The 23671-nt window shown below is 31.2% G+C and overlaps 2 protein-coding genes across 8 annotated transcripts in view; one reads left to right on the top strand and one right to left on the bottom strand.

The window, feature by feature from the left end:
* The window catches only part of Fmrfar (FMRFamide Receptor), a 47711-nt gene extending 37115 nt beyond the window's left edge, over positions 1-10596 (top strand). For all 7 annotated transcript variants that reach the window (XM_070309296.1, XM_070309287.1, XM_070309279.1 and 4 more), the window contains 3 exons: positions 220-488; positions 854-1043; positions 6689-10596. In XM_070309296.1, coding sequence (XP_070165397.1) covers positions 220-488; positions 854-1043; positions 6689-7285 — 1056 coding nt within the window. In that variant the 3' untranslated portion in view covers positions 7286-10596. The remainder of the gene's footprint in view (positions 1-219; positions 489-853; positions 1044-6688) is intronic.
* Positions 10597-12131: 1535 nt separating this feature from the next.
* Positions 12132-22424, bottom strand: LOC138940377 (uncharacterized). The gene is made up of 10 exons (XM_070309228.1): positions 22209-22424; positions 19833-21256; positions 19119-19318; positions 18904-19042; positions 18567-18788; positions 18185-18286; positions 13304-15506; positions 13022-13217; positions 12716-12890; positions 12132-12547 (listed from the first exon to the last, which is right to left on the bottom strand). Exons 2-10 carry the CDS (start codon positions 21126-21128, stop codon positions 12476-12478), a joined length of 4605 nt encoding a protein of 1534 aa, XP_070165329.1. The 5' UTR covers positions 21129-21256; positions 22209-22424; the 3' UTR covers positions 12132-12475.
* Between the last annotated feature and the right edge of the window lie 1247 nt (positions 22425-23671).

Below are 23671 nucleotides of genomic sequence, written 5' to 3'. Positions count from 1 at the left end.
AATAAACAATAATAAAGAGACTTATTTTCTATTTAATTAAAAAAAAATAAGTTTACTTTATTATAATTTATAATTATACTATATTAATTGCTATTTATTGAAATATGCGAAAAAAGGTTATAATAAATATTTATAATTAAAAAGAGCCTGATCTTACATAAAAAACTCTTATCGTTAGTATGTAATTGTTAATAGCATGTAAAAATTATACATTTGCAGGTATTGATTTACGGATTGCCGGCGATTACCACGTACACTGATCTACTGTTTGATTATAAATTTATTATCTATCCAAAGATCATCAGATACCTGTATCCGTTATCTTGCATAGCGCAATTTGTAACTGTGTACCTGACGTTAATAGTGACATTAGAAAGGTACATTGCAGTCTGCCATCCACTGAGAGCCAGATCTTTCTGCACTTATGGACGGGCACAAGTGGCAGTGGTGGTCATAGTAATCTTCGCCTTTATTTACAATATACCCAAGTGAGTAATAGATGTGATTTCAAACTGTTCATATTATTTCTAACCGTAGTGAAAGATATATAGAGAGAAATATATATATTATAGTGTATATTATTTAATAAAGATGTCAATATGATGTGTAAAAGATATCAATATGTGTAAAAGAAAAAAGATTTACTTAAAAATTATTTTAGTCAAATTTTTAATCTTCTGTATTATTTGGAATAATATAATATAAAATAATTATATATATAAAATAAGAATATATAATAGAAAGATAAACGAGAAGAAAAGAATAATTTTTAATTTTATACTTAATCGATTGTATAAAAAATAAAAATTATTATGTAAATTAATGAAAATGTTAATTTATAAATTTGATTTAGATTCTGGGAAATCACAGTGTACAACGAGACACATTGGAAGTATAATATCACAGTGTACTGCGTCTCCCCGACCGAACTGAGAAGCAATGAGTATTATGTTACCTTGTACATCCATTGGATGTACTTCTTCGTGTACTACATGCTCCCGTTTATCACGCTAGTGATTTTTAACATGGCCATTTATCAACGGGTGAGTAACGTGATTGAAGTCTAACATCGCCATAATTTCGAAATCGCGGATTATCTTGCTAAGATAAATATTGTATTGTCCAATAATATTTTACAAAATTAAAATAATATATCTCGCAAAAATAATATTTTATTTTACACGTGCACAAATTTTATTCTTAATATTGAATTTATTTCGAATATAAATTACATGACGATAAACTTCTTACGCGAAACAATATGTAACGCGGTAAGAAAAAATCAAAGAGATAGTTACCATTATTACAAAAACGTCATTATATCTATAATTGTCAAATTCTGAATCAGAGACGATAAAAAAACATTGACAAAATGCAAAATACGTGGCAGAGCCAGGGATTAAAGGCGAAATATCGAATAGTGTATCAGCGACAGCGGGCTTTTCCCAATGGAACTAATATTTTCCAGCTACCGTTCCATTTTATTAAAACTTCTTTTTAAAATTTGTACCGATGGAGAACGAAGAAAAAGAGAGGAAGGATAGCTGTGTCGATACCGCAATAACTTTGTCGCGTAACGGGCCGTTTATAAAATGATATAAAAGTACGAATAATATGCGCACAGTGGTCTCGAAACCAATAAAGTTATTCAGAGTGTGTATAAGTTCCTTTTTGTGTGTGACAGACATATTTTTAGAATTCGAGAACACGTATAAGGGCAACGAAATTCACGAACAGTTGCTCTGACACGTGCCACTTGTACAAATCGCATGATTACAGCTGCAGACACAAGCAATATCATCCTCCTACGATGAAGGAGACAACCACAAATTAGCGTGAAAGTAAAATATTAGAAAATAATTTCTGTAGTGCTGTAAATTTTTATAAAAATAATATAAAAATATAATCAAATTAAAATTAATAATAAAAAATCAGAGAGAAAATAATATATTTAATAAATTAAAAATTAATAAATTAATATATAAAGATTATATTCTTGCCTGAATAATCTATAAGATAAGAACATTTTCTTGTAAAGTAGATGATTTGCATTTTCAAACAATATCAAGACATAGATATAATATCATCGCAATAAGATTTAACCGCGGAGTCGAATTAGATTCATACGACCCTCGGGGATCTGAAGTTACAAAGTGGCGATTGTCCAAGGACGACAAGGACTCCCTTGGCTTTCCCTTATCGCGAAACTTTAGCGTCCGCACTCTATCCTTAATTCCGGGCTCAGGATGTGATTTTCGGTGGCATATTCCTCGGAACTTTCGATGATTTTTTACACGGACGAACAAAAGGCGTAACGTTGTTGAGAATATTCATGCGAAAAACGAAAGCAGCCGCCTAATCTCGGCTCAAAATTCTTATTTTCTGTCGAAATTGAAGTTTGTTGTCTCTCTCTCTCTCTCTCTCTCTTGCAAAAAAAAAATCGAGAGTAAATCACGCAAATAAATAAAGAGTGAGTGCTTTTGCCTCTTTTTTTACATAAAAAAAAAATTTTTTTGACGCGTATAAATAAAAATATCAGTGCATATATTTTCTTATATTCACATATTATGGAATTATTTAATAAACTTTTTTAATAATTTAATATTATTGCGATGAGATTTTTTGTACGGTTCAAAATTAACTTTCTATAAATGCCAAAAGAGAGATAAGAATGATGTAAGAATAGACAATAGTCTGTTATATGGACAATGTAACTCTCAAACGTGACCTTATTGGAGAACAAAAAGCAAACATAATTGCACGCGACACTTTTATTGGTACGATCCAACATTTGCAACAAGCTGTGATATTTGTGTTTCGACTGTGTATCTAATTTGTTAATAATTCTATTAACAATTTGTCGCACGCTGCGCACGAAGAGCGCATTCACCAAGTGAACCGGATGCGGTAATCCGAAGTAACGCGCGACAATTCGGCGACACGCGACACGCATAATAATCTGCCACGAGCGACGTGAAGTCTTAACGATAATTAGCTCTGCCACTTTCTCGTAATTGTTTTAGCAGACGAGCACGTACTTGCCCTTGTGCTCCAGAAGCTGAAGCCGCGAAATCAGAAAAAAATGCTGCAACTAAAATAAAAATAGAGCTTAAAATAAATTAGTAGATTCATGAAGTAAAATTGCGAGTTTGCAATATATCCGAGTTTTTAAAATTTTTAAATATGATAAATTAATTTCCCGTATATTGTTCTCTATTTCTTTTTTAATTCTTCCTACGAGATTAATTAATTCTTTTTTCTTTCTTTAATAAAAATTGAGATTTTACGATAAACGTATCATTCTACAACAATATATAATATATCTAATTTACTTGAATCTATTGTATTATTATATACAAATTACCATTAACTCTTTGTGAATTATATTAAGCTTTCACGCACAGTTTACCAATTAGTTCAAATTATGTTTAATGTATCGAAATATATTAAGAATAAATAATATATTAAGATCTACAAATATACATTCCATTACTTTGTGCGTGCAAAAAAAACATGCATTTTAATCCATAAGTTAATCGCGATATAAGCTGTATTGTTTTAAAACAACTATTGTATAATATAAACCCTTATATCGACAGTTTTTTTATTTGTTTCGTCATCATATCTATTGTAAGATAAACGAGGCTTTTATTTTAATTTTTAAAAACTAGCGCGAATAACTGAAATTTCAAAAATTAATCATTCTCATAAACAAAAGATTCTCAAATATTCTTCTTTCGTTCCGCTTTATTTAATCGCAAATATAGTAGCTTATTTGGCATTTATTCAGCGCTTTCTTACGCATTTTCAAACACTGCGTAGGCGAATTTGGAAGCTATAAAATATTCAAGGCAAAGAATGTAAAATATATAATGGACATCGATTGCGGACATACTTAATTTTATACGCGAATCGCAAACGTCCTTCCTTGACATTGTTTGCTTTTTGCACAAGACTTAGATATTATTGCACAGAGAGCTCGATATAGAGCAACAGTCCGTCAATCGTGAGTACTGGTCGTTTTTATAGAGAGAGAGAGAAACAAACACACACAATCGCAATACACAGATTTTCATGTCAATATCAGAAATTCTAAGATTTCTGTTCAGAGAAAACGGTTGATGTCTTATAATAATCTTATGCTATGAAAATATTTTGCGGATAATAATGTAGAGTTAGATGATGAGATTAGATATAATCTAATTGTAAAAAGCAAACATTATGATTTTAAGATTTAAATATCGATGGATTAACTATATCAACGTATAAATATAATTGAAACAAGCAAATTATAAATATTGTCAATCGCTTATATTTTGAAAACGATTGTAATATCTCGATATTATTATTACATAAAAATCTTTTAAAGCTTGCGATTAAAATTGAAGCCGAATGAAATTAAATATCTCATATAAGGGCTTATAAAACCGGGCGTATTAAAGTCCGACAAATAACTTTGTCGGTAATATTTTTAAAATATTGTCTATAGAGAGAGAGAGAGAAAGAGAAAGAGTTTCGCAATCAGAGCTTTTTTTAAATATTTAACAATGTAATTTCTCTCTCTCTCTCTCTCTCTCTCTCTCTCTCTCTCTCTCAATCTAGAAATTAAGAAATATTTTTAAAATACCGAGATGGTTTCGCAGTGAAAACTTCACGGCAATTTTCCGAAGCTAAATGCAAAAAACAAAGAATTCGATTTTTCACAGACCTCATCACGAAATACGACTTCGCTGAAGAGTGATCGTAAATCCGAAAAAAAACAGGTCAGACACAGTTTAAAGCTACACCGGGGATCGCTGCAAACACAATGTCATATAATTTTTCGTCATATAAAAATGAATAGCAACTTTAATATGTCTGGAAAACTGTTGCCATTTTTTTACGTTACGACAAGAGAGTTGTTAGGGCTATAATTTTAATACACCAAGCCTTTCGCGACTCATTTCTGTCAATTCTCTCATTTGTCTCAATTTTCTCGCTTTAAGAAATTTGTTATCTTCATAAATAAATTGATCTAAAAAATAATTATATCGATTGTAATTTGTAATAAATTTTGGTAATTCAAAAATTATTTAAGATTTATGATCATAAGATCTTTGAAATTCTAAAAATAAACTTTTTTCTTGATTTATGTAAACTTAGTAAATTATTTTTTATTAAAAATTGAAATAAGTTTAAATATTTAATACAATTCATTGTAAATATATTTATTAATCTGTATTTGTTTCTCTAATTTTTCCCTTTTTTCTCTAATTTTTCTCCTGAAACTGACGATATTTAAAAAATACAAATATTGATATACTTAATGTAATTTTAATTAATTCATTTGCATGCTTGCCGTATTTCTTTCCTTCCCATTTTTTTACAGTCTCCTTCTCGCACAAAAATTGCATTGTTTCGCATCTTGATGAAATAAGAACCCGCTCATTAGCCTTTCATTGGCCCTGTAATTAGTTGTGTTCTTTCAAAAGCACCGATTAATCTTTTTTTTTTCACGTTCGTAATTTATTATGAAATTTTTTGTTTATCACTTGTGTATTATAGCATTAAATGACACTTGGCGAAATTTAACGTCAAGAAATTGGCTGGCCAAAGTGTCTCATAAATCTTATAATACCGCAATTCCGTATTATCAGTCTCATTGAATAAGCAAATATACCGTAATTTTCGTTACAGAATTACCATTAATAATTATTAAATATTTACTTCTCTTTCTTTATTTTATATAAAAGACAATAAAATATTTATTATCAAAGCAAGATATAAATATCAAAATAGATGATTCTTTCATACATATAATATTAATAAATGAATATTATATCACGAAATAAGATGTATTAGATTATTAGATCATGCGATAGAAATATAAAGCTTATTTATTAATTAGCTTACTCAAATTGTTTATCTTGGAAATGAGAAGTGTATTAAAAAATTAGTTTTGTTATATTTTATCTTCTGGAAATTTATAATCAAATATAATTTAAATTGAAATTAACTTATTAACTAAATAAATGATTCAATTAACATTTATCACACTAAATATCCTTTTTTCACTAATTTTTTCCCACTTTTAATTTATAAAAATATTTTCTACTTTACATACGCGAAAATTTTTGAAAAGTAATACGATAAGAGATCAAATCTGACATAAAATATTCTTCAAAAAATCAAAGTTGTAGAATTCATGCAAATTTAATTAACAACATTAAATAAGTATAGAGCTAAATTTTTTCAAACTTGCGCAGCCATTAAGATTATGTTTCTTTTTGAGTAATTCTTTAAATAATTAACCTCTTATATAATAATATATGTGTATGTATCGGTAGTATTTCATATATCATGTGATTGTAAAAGAGGCAAACGACAAAACAACAAATTGGAAAAATATGCAAATTTATGCAATCATAGAATCACCCATACGAATCGCAATGTAATATTTTTCCACTTTAAAAACATATACACAAAAAAAATAAAATAAAATATCTTTTCTGACAAAAATATGTTTTATGTTTCAAAAATATATATTATATTTATCTGATAATATAATTTTATTGATTGTGTCATATGTAATGTGCAGAATTTCTTCCATCTCAAAAAAAAAAAAAAGAAACTTATTTCTTTTTGTTTGAGAAAACGTATCAATATATCTCTCGTAATATATTTTTCAGCTTGCATCTTCATTTTTCAGGTCAGAAAAGCAAACAGAGACTTGCAACAGCTGTCACGTCATCAACGTAGCGAGATCGGCCTGGCGACAATGCTCCTGTGCGTGGTAGTGGTGTTTTTAATCTGCAACATTTTACCTCTAATCTCGAACGCGCACGAAACGTTTATCGCGGATCCGCCACATTGGATGGTGCAATTTGGCAACTTGCTAGTGACCATCAACAGCAGCATCAACTTCATCATCTATGTGATCTTCGGGCGGAAATTCAAGAAGATATTCCTTAAACTTTTCTGCTCGTCTAGGCTGTTCGTACCTGGACGGGACAGTCCAGAGTTTCAAACGTACGACGAGTCGGTCATCACCAACACGACGAACATCGAGCTGAGAAACTCGGTCAGGCATGGTCATCTCAATCGCGCCAACACTATCAGCTGGAACAACAACATCCATGTGTCCAATGGCAGCACCAGACAGAGCCTGAAGAGCGGTAGACCGGCTAGTCCAGGTTTCTGCGTCTATTATCCTAGGACTCCAGCGAGAAGCCCTAGTCAAATGTCGAGAGCGTCGAACGGTCGAAACAGCTGGAATAAGAGGGAGAACGACGATTCTACGCTATAATAGACATCATTATTTCTCACGTTTATTATCCAGTTAGCTCAATGTTTTAGTCAAATTTCAAGAACTTTCACTGGTCAGAAGTAGTTAGAAAAAAAAGCAAATGGTAATTCTAATGAACAATAAATATGGATAAATCATATTAAAATTGGAAAGATATAAAGACAGCTTTTCATTATCTTTCATATCTGTTGCTGAAATGAACTCAGTTTAGTGTCTTAATTTGTCAAGGATTTTACTTAGTCAGAACTGATGAAACAAAAAGAATGACAGTACGGTGCTGTAATCTATCATATACAATTGTTCGCCATATTTTCTGATTTATTATTTAATTAATAATTCAATTACAAGTCCAATTAAAATATCGAAAAAGTCAAAAAGAATCACAGCGATATAACAAATAATCAGTTTGCTATTCGATATTTTCTCTGCGTTATTTATTGTTAAAAGTATCTAGTCAAAATTTGCAGCAAGAAGAGATCTGAAAAAATGAAACAATTGTTAGATAGATGATGACTATTTTACTTCAAAATAGATAACAATTCTTTATTTTATTATCCAATCAGGAATCTTAGATGGATATTAAGAAAATTTGCAAGCTAAAAAAGATAGAATAAAATTAACCCATTTATCTCAGCGAACAGTCAATATATATAAAAATATATATATTCCTGAAGTCGTTTTAGCAGTTAGATGGAACGTCCAATTATCAAAAAACGGATGAAAACGGATATAAAAACGAGATGGGAATTCCGAGGTGCGATGGACAGTTGATATTATTCTCTCGGGAACAGTGCGGAGCAATCCTCCTGCTCATGTTCGAACGCTGTAATCCCACAGGATGGCACAACTTCGATATAAGAAAAAGGATCGTTAAGAATAACAGTCTTTTATCGCGCGGGAGAGCTTAGAAAAAGGACTTCTTACAACGATGACCTTTCAAGTAATCCCGTATAAGTTTCATATTGCTTAAGACGATTTAATCGAACGAAAGAGATTAATACTATAAGTCTTGACGCAACGTTCTAATAGTATTTTAAAAAGACATTTGACTGAATCATGCTAAGGCTAAATAATTATACTCGGGCGTAATGCTTCGCAATCATAAGTTTTTTTCAATTAGAAGCGTGTAGCACGACATCAACTTTTAATAAATGAAACAATAAATTTCTCTTTTTTGTGATAAAATATTGACATTACATAATAGATATATACAAAGCAAACAATGATATCAAAATTGAATTTTTAAAAGCTTTGTTGCGAAAGAGAGAGAGAGAGAGAGAGGAGAAAGATCAACATATTAAACACATTTTTACAGTCCTAAATTTTAATTGAATAGTATATTTTGTAAATGGGAAATGGTATCTTGACATCTGTAAATAAAAGATAGATGTAACGAAAAGCTTTCAAGATCGAGAGCTTAACTTCATTGGAAATATAAAAGAGAAGTTAAAAAGTAATTCGCTAACACGAATCGGCAAGGAAGTTTTGCGTTCTACCAACTTTCGGCGAGTTGATCACATACTTGGCTCTCCCGAGAAAATAAATCGGATTTCGTCGAAGTCAAAAGTACAGAAGTCAAGAATGCAACATTCCCTTGGGAAATTGTTGTAGAAAGGCTGCAGAAAATCCTATATGTCTTCTGCATTTTCTCTTGAATTATCGCTCTTCAAAATTTGCATGCTGATCAGCCTCAAGAGACATTAGCTGATAAAGGAGAGTTTCCAGTTTCTATTAACATAAGATCAATAAAATAGCCACTGTGTTGACATCACTTTAAAGAGGCTTCGACAATGTTTCCAGACATGGTACAAAGACTAAAAATACGTCACAATTTTAAAATCTTTTAATTATAGTTTGAAGCTTGATATAATTTATAAAAGATATATCTTTTTCTTAAAAACTTTTTATAACAATCGATAATTACATAATAAAAAATAATGTCACAGAGTTTCCTATATTTTTCAGAAACTTCCAATATTTTTCTAAATTTGTCTTCACGGAGCGGAAGAGCAACACGATCACATTGTAAATATTTCCTTTTATTTAGGAATGTAAATTTTTAAAAGAAGGAGGATAAGATAAAACAAAATGAAAAGAATGAATGCATTAAAATGCCAAAGAATTATAGGAATACTATACTATTATAGACATTATTAAAAATATAAATGTTAGTCCTTCTAAGCTTCACAAACATAAAATGTAATATCCGCACTGAAAAATTAACATTCACCACACGCGGAAATAAATATATGTATATTGAAAAAAAATTAGAATTATTATAAAAATTAGACGTTAAAATATATAAGAAAATTGTAAATATATATTTCTATTTATAAATTATCAAATAATATCCATATGCCGACTTTTTATCTTTTCTTTCCTGCTGTAAAAATTATTCACTTAGCACTTATATCTCAATGATCTTTATTCGATAAGAGATACCAATAATGTCAACTAGTAATACTCTGCTAGTAAAACAGATTGTCCAATTTGGCGTTTCTATCTAAGTAATCTAGTTCTTAAATAATTGTAAAATATATTGAAATTTATCTTAACAAACATGATTTCCTGATATAGACATATTATTATTAAAAGAAGACAGGAAGGAGAAATTAGATTTAAGTACAGAGGGAAACAAAACGCTCTCCTAGTTATACGACAAAAGAGATTCACCATTCTAGTCATGGAATTTCTATCTAACTCGTCTAAATATATATACCCATATACTTAATACATATGTACAATGAGACTGTATATATTATGTGAATCTCTTGTCCTCTAAATATACTGTTTATCCCACTGCTGTTTTGACATTCTTATAAATACAATGTAGGAATCATCAAGTAACAATGAACAATAGCTGGAGAAAAAGCACTAATTCGATTCTAAAACTAAACGAGATGAAAGAGAAATTTGCACAACTAAAATTTATGCTACGATCCTTCCTAATTTCTGAATAAAAAATATGATTTTAAATGTCTTCTCTCTCTCTATCTTGTTATCCTTTTTATTTAATAATATCCAATAAATAAAAGTTTAAAGAAGAAACTAATCCAAAACTAATACAAAAATTAAAATAAATTATTTATGAATTCCAAATTCTTCCATTGTGAATAAAATTATATAATTATTGAATTAGGGCTTTATACCAGCTAGCATTTTTCCATAACTGCTAAGGCACATCGTACAAATTGTTTCCATGTATTATCACTAGTAATATTTTTTAATTTAATGCTAGATATTAATTTCGTCACTTATGTAAGTTTACTTTTTCTCTACGACTCAAATGTACTTTAAATAAATTTTATTGTAAATAAATTCAATCAATCAAAACACGAATTACAAATATTCAATCCATGATAACAAACAAATATACTACTTCATATGACAAAGGTATAGTTTTAATATGAATAAATATTGTTACAGGAAGTTTCCATAGCTAGAATATATATTCTAAATTCTAAAATATCTCTATATCTGTAATCTTTTAAAATATTAAATAAGGCATGATGATAAAAAACAGCAAATTAAATTATACACGATTTTAAAAATATTAATTGAACAAGCAAAAGACATAGTGGCATATATCAATAGAATTTCAATATACTATTGAATATGGTATTCAATCATTAGTACACAATCTTGTCAATAGTTTCAAGGTTTCATTATACTTTTTTTCTCTTTCCTATTTTATATTTTAGCAAAGAATTTTATTAAATAACAGATGATAGAACTGGTTTTTTTTCTTTTCTTTTTTTTCAATAAATGTGACTGTAAATTGTGATATATATGCTGTATTGGTAATTAATGGTTACCTATGGCAACAGATCACATTATTCATAGAGACAAGCACCAAGTAACAAACAAAAAAGATCTATAAAAGATCATTTAACTATTTATTTGAAGAATTTGAAGATATTATACGACACAATGTATCGTATTACATAATATAACTACGGTCTCATCCACGAGCTACGTCTTTTTACTCGGTTTCAAGTAGAAGTACAAAGCGATCACTGCTAAACCAGCATATGTCGCCTTCGTCACCTGGAAAATTAATCAAATATTAAAAAATCCTCTTCAAGGTAAACGAAAGCTTTGTCGACGACGATTTTGAGGTTAAATCACTCACGTTCGCTCGACCCTGCATGGTTTGGCTATTAAAGTATTTCGCTAAACCGGTAAGCTTATTCTCGTCCTCAGCCATTTTTTCACGGTGGAAAATCCAATCGATCGCGAAAACTCTGGTCACAAAAGAACCGCAGGATGTCGTCAATTCGCGAATCCACTACGCTTCGACGACGATCACGAAATCACGATCATCTGTTAAACGCCATGAAACATATCGAAGGTGAATCGCGAGATATCGCGAGAAACTTCCTGTTTTTGAAAAGGATTTTATTCAACGCTTGTGAAAAATTTTCTTTTAATTCTCAGAAATTTTATTTTGCAATATTCCTTAACATTTTTCAAGATTTTTAAATATGTTCCACACACGTATTATCACATATGTATCATAATTATTTATATATTTTTTATTCATACAAAAAATTTATTTTCAAATTGCCTAGCAGTGATAATATTTATTTCTTCAAATTATAAAAATTGTTCTTAATGTAATTGTCATAAATTTTGATTTTTTTTTCAGTTGTAAGAAATCTTGAATATATTTGAGAAAGATATTGTTAATATTGAAGATTCTTGATATGGGTAAGTACAACAATCATTATACTCAACTCGGCGACTTTTATCATTTAGTTTTATTTATTTTTTCATTTAGAACATATAACTAAGTACAAAAATATTTCTTAATTTCTAATATACTTACTTAAGACTATCGAGTTGTATTTAACGGGAGGAATGGGAAGGAATGTAATTTCATTAAAAAATTCTGTTAAACATTAGAAATAGTAATATGATAAAGGAAAATATATAATTCAGTAAGTTTCATATTCTCATACTCGGTTACTCGTAATTAAATAATAAACCTAAATCAGTGTCATATTTTAAAGAATCAAAAATTTCTAATAACTTAAACATAATTGTCATCTCGCGTTATAAATATCAAAAAAATAGAAATAGAACTTATGTACTGTTTGTACAAAAAGAAACATTAACATCGATTACAGATGTAAATTTAACGTATAAACCTAATAAGTTATACAAAGCTATTTGCAATGTGAACGCGTTTTAAGCATTTACATTCCATAACTTACATTCTTCAACGCGTTGTCTTAAGTCGCGGTAAATGACGATTAACATCTAGAACAAATAAAAGTATCATATTAGTTAAGTATTCCATATTTATACATGCACACAAAATATTTCATAACACATAATTATTGCTTCTTCAAGAAAAAATATAATGTATAAACTATTGTTTGTTTGTGATCTCAATGATTGAAAAATTTAGATATTAAAAATACTCACCCACATATCAAGCAGAATAGAACCGTCCAGGAACTCTTTTTTTTTGAAAGCATTATCTATTTCCTCGCGAGTGACTATCTTCAATTTATGCAATAATGACAATGCTGTTTGTAACGAGATTAAATGAATGGAGACAATGCGCTTATCGGAATCTCGAGGAACATTTAAAGGATAACTAAAATGATAAAAGCATATTTTTGAAAACGTTATTTTTAAAGTCGAAATATAAATTCCAGTTTAAATATATGTGTGTGTGTGTGGTGCGTATGTGTAAAATATACTATATTTAAAATATTTCAAACTTACTGGTCAAGTTGTAAAAATTGTACTGGATGATCGGATCTTTGGATTTCTTTGAATGCAGCTTTTATATTCATTGCTTCTAATATAGCCATCAGACGAGAGCATAATTTGAGATTTGTAAAAATTTCCACAAATTCTTGTGTTAACATCCAACCTTCCTCTTCTATATGAAACACAAATGTCGCGTTTTTAACTGAATCTGAAAAAAATAAAATAATTTTATATATACAATACCAAGATAAATAACGGTTCAATTCACTGAATGTCCAATAATATCATACATACCAATTTTCTGAAATACAAAAGAGGTACCAAAAACAAAAACACTGTTCGCATTTTTATATTCAGTGGATTTTTGTTTCTCAATGTAAGATGGATTATTCCAGAAATTCTTGTACATATCCAACGGTTTTTCTTTGTCGTTCCGTTGGAAGATGTAACTTAAATCAATCATTCCATTCATATTTTGGGTTATAGGTTCTTTGTTATTATTACAATTCCAGTCTTTATGAGATGGAAAATTAACCAATTTGCTAAATGCAGGTCTTTCATTAGGATTTTGTAAAGGAGCGCCGTTTCGGAATTGCGAGTTAATCCAATGTTCTGGAATCTCGACTTGTTTCCAAGTTTGAGGGGAGACGATTCGCTCGTTTTGTTGATGATAATTCGGTTTGCTGCTTATAATCGAAGGCGAATCTTGCAACGTATAGTTGATTGGTGGTCGAGTGACATAGCCTTCGTCAATGTGTGAGCTATCATGCTTCGAATGCAAGGTAGCGATATCATTCGCAGATTGCGAAGACAATTCCTTATTACTACAATGTTTTTTGAGAGCCACATTACAATCATTTTTAAAATTGCTATTGCAAGTGCTATGTTTCATGTCTGCATCCGTTTGCTTCTTCTGCGTATTATACATTACCGGACCGGCTTCATAGACAATTCTAGGAGTGTAATTTTCAGCGCTATTGACGTTAACGTGTTCCGCAGCCGTAAAGCCATTGCTCGCCGCGTGAATGTTCACAGCTTCCATTTTCAAAGAATGATCATGTAAATTTTTAACGGATAGATATGATGCAGAATTCGTATCATAATTGTTCGCTATCCGCTCATTCTGTTTTTCCGGCATGTCATTAATTATAGAAAACTTGAAAGGATTCGTCTCCTTGAATATGTTGGCCCACTCGCTATTCACAGTACTGAAGAAACTTGAAGAATTACGGTTGTTATTAGAACCAGCATTCATCGGTATCATTGGAGATACTGGCTTCGTCGCAGAAGAGTTTTCATTGCCCTGATCGACGTTCGGGAAAAAAACATTGGCCATGACCGATGATGGTCCGCAATTGTTAAACATGGAACGTGCAGAAGTTGGAGTTACTGGAGACGGTATTTGACCATGAGGATTGAATCCGTCAGATTGATGCCAGTTGGTTGCAAAAGTATAACCGTTTGAACAGTAAGCGGAAAACATGTTGTGAGTCTGTGGTGGTTTGTCATCATTGAACGGATTCGATAGCGATAAATTACTCATGCTCGCAAGCTTCCGATTCACGAAACTTTCGGCATTCGGATTAATCGGCGTTTTTTCCGCTAAACCGACTTTATCCGGCGTCGTTTCTCTTGCGAGATTAAGCGATAAATTACTCATACCCGCAAGCTTCTGATTCACGAAATTTTCGGTATTTGAATTAATCGGCGTCTTTTCTGCCAAGCCGATTTTATCCGATGACGTTTCTCTTGCGAGATTAAGTGATAAATTATTCATGCCCGCAAGCTTCCGATTCACGAAACTTTCGGTATTCGAATTAATCGGCATTTTTTCCGCCAAGCTGACTTTATCCGGCGTTGTTTCTCTTGCGAGATTGAGCGACGTTGATGACGTGCTGACCGTAGACTGATCGTTGTCCGGTATCAGCCTCTTTTCAAAGCTTTTGAGAAATTTATTGAAATGATACTGGATTGTCATGTGATTTTCAAATATGTTTCTATTGAGCGGCGAACATTCCATTATATCATATAAAATCTGGGTCAAATTGATGATCAATTGCACATTCTCATTCCAAATCTGTGTAAATATCTGCTTCGCTATGTCGTTAGGAATGATATTGTCGTTCACAAATTGTTGATCACTCAAGAATGGATTCGTAATCATTTCTGCATTACTGTAGCTCGTCTTTACATTGGATGTGTTTCCGAGGGAATATATATCGCTAACAGTTCTCGGTGACATGCTAGATAAACTGGGTTTTTCGCTGAGAGGTGCAAAACCCGGCGGTGGCCTTATCGAATGTTGCTCAAGGCTATCGCGACATAGATGAGTTTGTTTTGATGAGCCCAAAGGTACCTTCTCATACATTTCCTCGGTGAATGTTGCTATGCAGCGGCTATCAGACATTAGGCTCTCTTCCCCGAAGCAATACGTCGGTAATTGGTTCAAATTGTTTACTATATATTTCATTATGCTCGCCATGTCGACGGCATCACCCTGAGTGACGAAAACAAAAGAAAAAAGATAAGATAAAGTAATATGTATAACAAAATTTTTGTAGAGATTAAATAATATTTGAATAAAAGTTGGATGAGATTATAAAAGCAAACTTGAAGTAATATCGAATAATATTTAACCGAGGCACAAGAATTGGGAAAAAATTATCACTTTATGTGATCGTAGTGTTTTTGTGCTGATTGGTATAATAATTTCACACATATTTTGGTATATTCCAATATATCTTTATTACATATTGTATTATTATACTTTATATATACACTACACATAACATAAGGTTCAAATTTTTCCCAAAATTGAACTAAATTAACATCTTAATATGCATTACATAGCTGTGAAATGTGATTATAATATATATATATATATATATATATATATATATATATATATATATATATAATCCGATTATAAAAATTGTGTATTTTTTTATCAAATATAACATTCCTCTAGAGGATATTTATATATCACTTAAACAATTATTAAATAGTTGTGAAATATTCTGATCAATACAATGACAAATCACACTGCCTTTATCTTAATTTAAAAAAAAAGAAAAAAGATTATATATGGTCATCGCATGATATAAAATGTTTCTTCGAAATACAATTTTATTAAATTCTTTCAGATTCATCATCTGAAATTTTCGTCGGCTCTGTATATCTAAACTGTAAAAAAGGCTCTACATAACCGTCCCAATCGCTCTCATCGGATTCCATATCGCAATCATTTAACACTGGCGGAGAGAGTGTTTTCTTAGACAGGCTTATATCGTTACTCGATTTGCATTTCACATGATCCATCACCAACTCGTCGACCAATTCGCTTCTTTCCTTGTTGCAGCTTTTATCACTCACCACACTTTCTTGGTTACTCAGATCATCGGAATCCAATTCGATAACGCTCGTCTCATTTTCTACGTTTTTCAACACCAGTTCCAACATCTTCGAAGTACGTGATGCTTTAACTGTCATACTCGACTGTTTTGAATCGTCAATGTTAGAAGCGATCGAATCAATTTTCACTAATTGATCCAGTTTGAAATCATTCACATTTAAAGAAACAAGAGAATCATTTTCCGAAGACAAGAGACCTCTAGTTTCTTTGGAGTTGCAATCTAACGAAAAATCACTCGAGGATGTGGATGAAAGTTTCGAAAAGTTGCGTAGCTTGGTAAAACGCACGCTATTTTGATTCCTGAAGTCCTCACGTTGTTCATCATCTGACGAGATCATGCTACCAGTAGTGCTACTGCTGTGACTACAGGAAGATGATTGAATTTGCTCGCTGCTTGGAGAATTCCTTGTATTAAGGAAGTCCATTGAAGAGCTGGACTTCACTGAATTCATCTTCATATGCCTCATTTGATCTAGCAACTTCTTGTATCTGGGATTGCACACTTTGTTAATTGTATTGGATTCAGAAGAACTATCTGTACTACACTCAAATGTTTTCTTATTTATTCTCAAATCTTCATTATTAATCATATTAGAAGAGATTGATTTCATATCTGCATCAAAATCTCTGTTTTTCTCTATTTTCTGTTCAGTTTCTGTTTCATATGCTTCGCCATTTTCATTTATGATCTTAGATCGAGTTGTCTCTTTTATTGAAGAAGCTACACCATTGGTTTGAACAGTATTCGTATCGGGATTTAATGTATTTTGGGATTGAGTGTTATTACATATTTCAAGTATGTCTCTTGTCACAACTACTGTTGTATACTTATCGTTATACACTTCCATCCTGTTTCTTAACTTTGCCACGGATTGAGACACGTTCTTAAAATCGTAATTGATATTCTGCTTAGGTAAGTAATATTCCTCTTCCTTACGAGTTATATTTAGAAAATAGGGGTTAGCAGGTAGTGATTCTTTTTTTAAATTATTTAATTTATGCGATTCTGATTGATCTTCTGTTACATTGTTTTTATACTCGTTAATTAGAATGTCTAAATTATTATGTGATGCAACAGTTGCTCGATGAAGAAATTGATCGTTCTTTTTTATTAATGACCAATCAAAAGGCTCCATCAAACCATGTCCGCCATATAAACTTCTAAATGTTCCAAAATCTTTTTCATTATTTTCTTCGTTGTCGGAATCTCTTAAAACAAAATTCATATTCAATGCACAATGCTTGAAGTTTCCATTATCATCTTGTGAATCAGTCTTCATATCTGAATTGATTTGTTGCATATTATCTTTAAAATCATGGTTTGGCTTTGGCGCCGAAATGCTCAAATTAGAATTGGATGTAACATTCAATGCTCTCAATTTTTCCAACAATTTCCTTGGACCGATTGGTTTTTCATTTTTCGAATAATCTATTGATTGCGATTCAGCAGCCGATGATTCAGCATCCAGTGAATTAATATCCCGCAACTTCTGCAGGAGAGCTTTTTTACTGGATGGGATGTTATGCAAAGCCTCAACAGTTTTGCTTTCACTCTTCACATTCTTTACATCAAATAATGTATGCGCTCTTTTATTGCATGGTATCGATTGATTTCTATCATGTCGCGCTTTATCAACATTTACCATATCGTTCTTTATATTGAATGTCTTGACATGGATAGCTGATGTAGATAGAGGCGATTGTATACTAATATTATTACATGTCAAATAATGAAAATACAGAAAGCTGTCGCACATACACACCATTTTACCGCATTGCGCTAGTTTCTCTTTGATTAACCAATCGTTTATATGTATGTCCTCTTCTTCGCTTGTATCGGATAAAACGACCATCATGGAATTGTTCTGTCAAAATAAATAGGTAAATCACATTAATATATTCATTACAACCATATCTATAACTATTACAATTCTCTATATTATTATTCAACTACATATATATAATTTAATAATATTAGACTCTCTTATCGATAAAATATTATCAATCTAATTATATTTTTTCTGATACAAAAGATTAAAACAAAAAGTAGTCAAAAATATTTCACACAATAGTCGAGAAATAATTTAATAAAATTCAAAATTGAAATATTTATATTGTAACTTTAGAAATATAACATAATCTCACCGAAGGATCAACAGTGACTATAGTTAAGGCTAAAAGAGCTTCACTAATTTTATCGTACAATTTCTCTGTCACACTTTTTTTCCAACGATCACCAACACATGGTTTAACATTATACAAGCCGCAAGGTATCGCTTGCGCAGGTAGAAAGGAAAACTGTTTGTGCAAATAATATACATCTTCAGGTGCATACGTCTTTAAAGTGCCATAATCGTAAAACATCACCTATTGAAAGATAAAGAATTATTATATAGTGTAATTGAAATAGAGAATCATACTTCCAGAAACTTATTATTTCATTATTCGTAATATTCTTATTTCATATCATATTTTCACTTACTGTCACTCTGAAATCCGGTTTTACGGATCTAATGATCGCTCTATGCCATTTACTTGCATATATACATGCACAATTCAAACCTTTTTTTAGAGCAATCTTTGGAATGGTATACTTATCCTTGTTATACTCGTAAAAAGTACTGAAAGCAATAAAATAATTTCAGATTTTGGTTTGGATTTCATCGCTATTGTTAATATATGATCGCTCATTCTTACTGTAGTTCATTCATAAATCTATCAAAGCGTTTCTTGTTTTCTCGCAGATGTATCCAAAAGAAGGTTGGATTAAATAATTCTACAACATATATCTCTAGATATGTTCTGTCACATTGTAAATCAGTCACTAGTATTAGATCCACGCTATCATTGTAATTCATTACACCATCAGGTGCAAATGTCTTTGTTATAGTAGGAGACTGCAACATATAAACCAATTATTGCAATATATATATGTACATATATTGTTAGAGTATATTGTATATTAAAAAAGAATAATTATATGAAGATTAAATGTATAATATTTTATCTCAGAAAGAAAGAATAAAACAATATTTAAGAAAATAAACATTACACATACATAAAGAGAAAATAATTACTTAAGTCCCATTAATAAACCTTACAAGTTTTTATATATATTATGAATATAATGTTATCTCCATGAAGTTATTCTTTTTTTATATACAATATTTAATTTTATTTGCGATAAAAATTGGGGATCAAAAGGATTAATATTTCTACATATAACTTGTATTCTTTCATGGATCAATTAGTACTTATAAAAAAAAACATTAATTGTTTTTGCATTATCAATAATTAACAATATACAGTGCGTTCAACAAAAAATATACCTTGTCAGATAATTCAAGATGAGAGACATTATCAAATAAATATATAGGCATTACCAGAAAATAATTATTATTTATTACTTACAACATCCGCTGGAATCGGTGCGTTATCATCATCATTGTCATGTTGTGTTCGCACTGCATTGTGTTCATCGTGCTGCTCGCGTGAGCTTGGTCTTATTTCGATGGATTCTGATCTCGCTACTTCTTGGTCAGGAACTGTCGGCCTCTTATCCGCGCTATACAATAAAAAGTCGTCGATCGAATTCGCTCGTGTCATATAAAAAATGTCCGGTAGGTAAGACACGTACTCGCGCACGCTAGTGAAGCCTAGTTCGATGTAATTTAGATGTATATTATATTCTTTCAAATATTTATCGGGCAGGTCGGCACACCAGATACCCTCTGGGTGTTTCCGCACTAGCTGATCCAATCGCGATTTCGTTCTATTGCTTATCAGCGAAGAAAGATCAACGTAATCGGCGGTCGTAGTTTTCGAGTTGTCATTGTTATTCGTCGCGGCAAAATACTCGTCGACATTGACGTCGTCATTGTGATTGGACATTGCATTTTGTTCATTATTCGCATTCCGCGCAAAGACCGCGGCGAGCCGCTCACTCGTCTTCGATTGCTTTGGATGGTTGCTGTTTAAATACTTGACCGGGACAAAGCTGTCGTCGTCGCTCAGATCCTCCAGAAAATCAGATCCTTCATCTCCGCCGACGCACGTTGTTTCCATGGTTGACGATCGCGGCATGTTCTGTGGCTCCGATATCGGACGCTGTGGAGAATTCTTTGCCTCTCGTGAAACATCGTTCACGGGATAAATCATATCACAGTCCAAATACAAGGAATGTGGCAGCTCGTGCAGTTGTTCCCGCATGTCGTACAAAGAGAGCATGACATGTGGCAATTGTTTTTGTAACATCGCCAGGGCATCTCGCAGATATACACCATTTGGATTGTTCTGGACAAACGTTACGAGATATGATAACTGCTCGGCCGGGATCCTGACCCGCTGTCGTTGCATTTGCGGTATGTAACGATTGATGAACGGCCGATGAATACGAAGCGCAATGTATTTCGACTTTGAAGTGGATTTCTGGCGGGACACTAGCGAGCTTACGTGTTTAGTTTTTTCTGACGCGATCCCGCGCACATAGTGCCCACCATTGCACCATTCGACTACAAAGTGTTCTGGCATACTCTTGAGAAATTCTGCCACATCGGCATAGCCAAACTTACGCCATGGTATACGCTCGCCCTCCACTTCGTAATAATCCCGATCGAGAACGGTAACTGGCGTGGCTCCCGGTCGAGCAAGCAGCAACGATAGGAGAATCTTGCGAATTTCATCGCGTGTCGCATCGTTTGTCGGCATCGTATTGAACTTCTTTTAGTCTTCACATTTAACGTTAAAATAGTTCAAATATTCTTATTACTGAAATATTTCTGCGATGAGAAATATTATTTCTCATATTACTATCTGTTATCAAAAAACTTAGACACCTGCAAAAGAAAAGAATTCCATATTTCATAAAAAACTGTACAGATTCCAAGTCTATTGCATGTTAACGTATTGTATACTATTGTATGTATTGTGTACTATTGTATGTATTGTATACTATTAGGTATGTAAACAATGTCAAAGGAACAAATAGTTTCTCTTAATTCATTATATATCTTGCATAATTATATATACAATAGCATATACCACGTGAAAAAAAAATATATCATATGTAAATGAAAGAAATAATGTATATACTATCATTATTTCAATATTGTGAAAGACAAATATTATCATCGCTTTTTTTTCAAATTTATCAAATTATTTATCAAGGACATAGAAATTATTTTCTATATATTAAAAATTAGCCGCGATAGGGAGTTTCATATGTATATCAAATATTAATTACTGTACACACATATACAATTCAATATCTTTTGTTTTAAAGATAATTTTAACGTATATAGAGTGAGTATCATATTCCTAATATTAGAACCAAGGATTTTTCTTCTTGCTTTTTATACTATGAAAAAAAATGCTTTTATCTCAAATAGCTTACACTTTTTTCTAAACAAATAATTTGCTGCAAAATAAGAAAATATACAAAACGATCATTCTTTTGTAGGAAAAATTACAAACGAACTTTACATAATTCTATACATAAATATAGATTATCATCGCGCTTATTGCCGTGTAAATTCTACAATGAATATCAAGGATCGAAATATTAAATACGAGGTTAAAGATTGTTAAATGGATTTTTTTGTTCTTTTATACAGGGTAATTTCAATGTGAAGAAATTATTTAGCACGTGATCTGTATATTCAAACATAGAGATAGATTAGATTATTCACAAAGGCAAGAGATATTCTTCAAATAATTCTAAACGATCTTACCCCATTTCATCTTACATCTAAATGCAAGTTCTGTATCTCATCTGCAAAATTGTCTTACCTAGCGATATTATTCCTTATAAAAATGATTCGACGATCAATATCGTCTAACCTATTCTTTACCGCTCCAGAGATGTGATCAAAATGTACAATGCCCTAAAGTTTTGTCCGTATTCTATCTATTGTATTTAGAAAAAGAAAAGCATTTTAGAGTAGTATACATTAGAGAAAGAGATAGAGAGTAAAAAAGAACCGAATGGATAAGAAAGAATAAGAAATAGACATAGTATATGTAAAGCCCGTATCAGACTACACATTAAAGATTGAGGCTGCGATCGGATAGACGCTAGAAATGCTTCGAAGCGTTTAATTAACCAATCAAGGCAAAGAAAGTAAAGATTTCTTTGTTCTAATTGGTTGATGCAATGCGTCAAAGACGCAGCCTGAGATTCAAGATTCAAGATTGAAATTTGCCACCAATCAGGATGAAGAAATTTTAGTCCCTTTTGTTCTGATTCGTCAAATTCCAATCTTTAATCTTCACATTTCAATATATAGTCTGACTTTAGACGCATTTAGGGATGTTCGATTCTCTTAAAAGAATCGATTCTGAATCGAATCATGAAAATCGATTCTCTTAAAAAATCGGAATCAAAGAATCGATTTTGCAAGAATCGATCTAAAAAATCGTACAAAATTATTTATATATAATTGAAACATACATAAATCTAATTAATTAATTAATTTTAGCTAATTGTGATCAAAAAAAAATTTTTCATTGAATTAACTAATTTTAAATTTTAATTAGTTTTTTAATTTTTAAAACTTAAATTAATAAAGGAAATAATTAATTAAACAATTAAGCTTTAAATTTTTGAAAAATTTTATATTATTAAAAAAGTATTTACAAAAAATATATGTTTATTTCACATACTTTTTACATACATTTCTTTTATATACTTTTATATACTGCTTTGTTTTTAGTACCAAATTACTTATTCATTTTTTAATTGCCAATCTTTAATGGACAGTGAATTTAAAAATAATAGTTGTTGATGATCGGGCGAATGTCCTGGAATCTGTTAAAATTGTGAAATTGGCTCTTAGACTGTAATATATAGATTGTAAAGAGTGTAGACATAGGCTGCGGTCGGGAACACGCTAGAAATGCTTCAAAGCATTTTTAAAAATAGAATCAGTTCTTCGATTCTTAGGGTAAAGAATCGATTCAAAAAATCGATTTTTTGACTAAAAAAATACTATACACATTATTACGCGATTGGCTATCAAATACAGAATTTTTAATTTCTTCATTTGACAGCCAACTATGTGATAATGTGTAGTACACTGTGTCATCTGTGTACCTTGCTGGAAAACGTCCCATGATGTTTTAGGACTTTCTCTCTCTCTCTCACTCACTCATTCACTCTTTCTTTCTCTTTCTCTCTCTCTCTCTCTTTCTTTTAGTTTTGTTTACAATTTATTAGTACGAATATGTATCAAACGATGATATAGATGATGTAG

Source organism: Polyergus mexicanus, unplaced genomic scaffold, assembly GCF_030449975.1.
Source record: "Polyergus mexicanus isolate NDT 795.1 unplaced genomic scaffold, iyPolMexi1.0 SCAF_2, whole genome shotgun sequence".
Taxonomy (NCBI): Eukaryota; Metazoa; Arthropoda; class Insecta; order Hymenoptera; family Formicidae; genus Polyergus; species Polyergus mexicanus.
This window is presented reverse-complemented; position numbering and strand designations above follow the sequence as displayed.

Excerpts from the sequence above, each read along its gene's own strand:
- LOC138940377 (XM_070309228.1), bottom strand. The coding sequence starts at position 21,128 with ATGCCGACAAACGATGCGACACGCGATGAAATTCGCAAGATTCTCCTA. Across the intron at positions 19,043-19,118 it reads AGATTTATGAATGAACTACA|TACTTTTTACGAGTATAACA; the intron begins GTAAGAATGAGC and ends TATTGCTTTCAG. Across the intron at positions 13,218-13,303 it reads TTTTGTATTTCAGAAAATTG|ATTCAGTTAAAAACGCGACA; the intron begins GTATGTATGATA and ends TATTTTTTTCAG.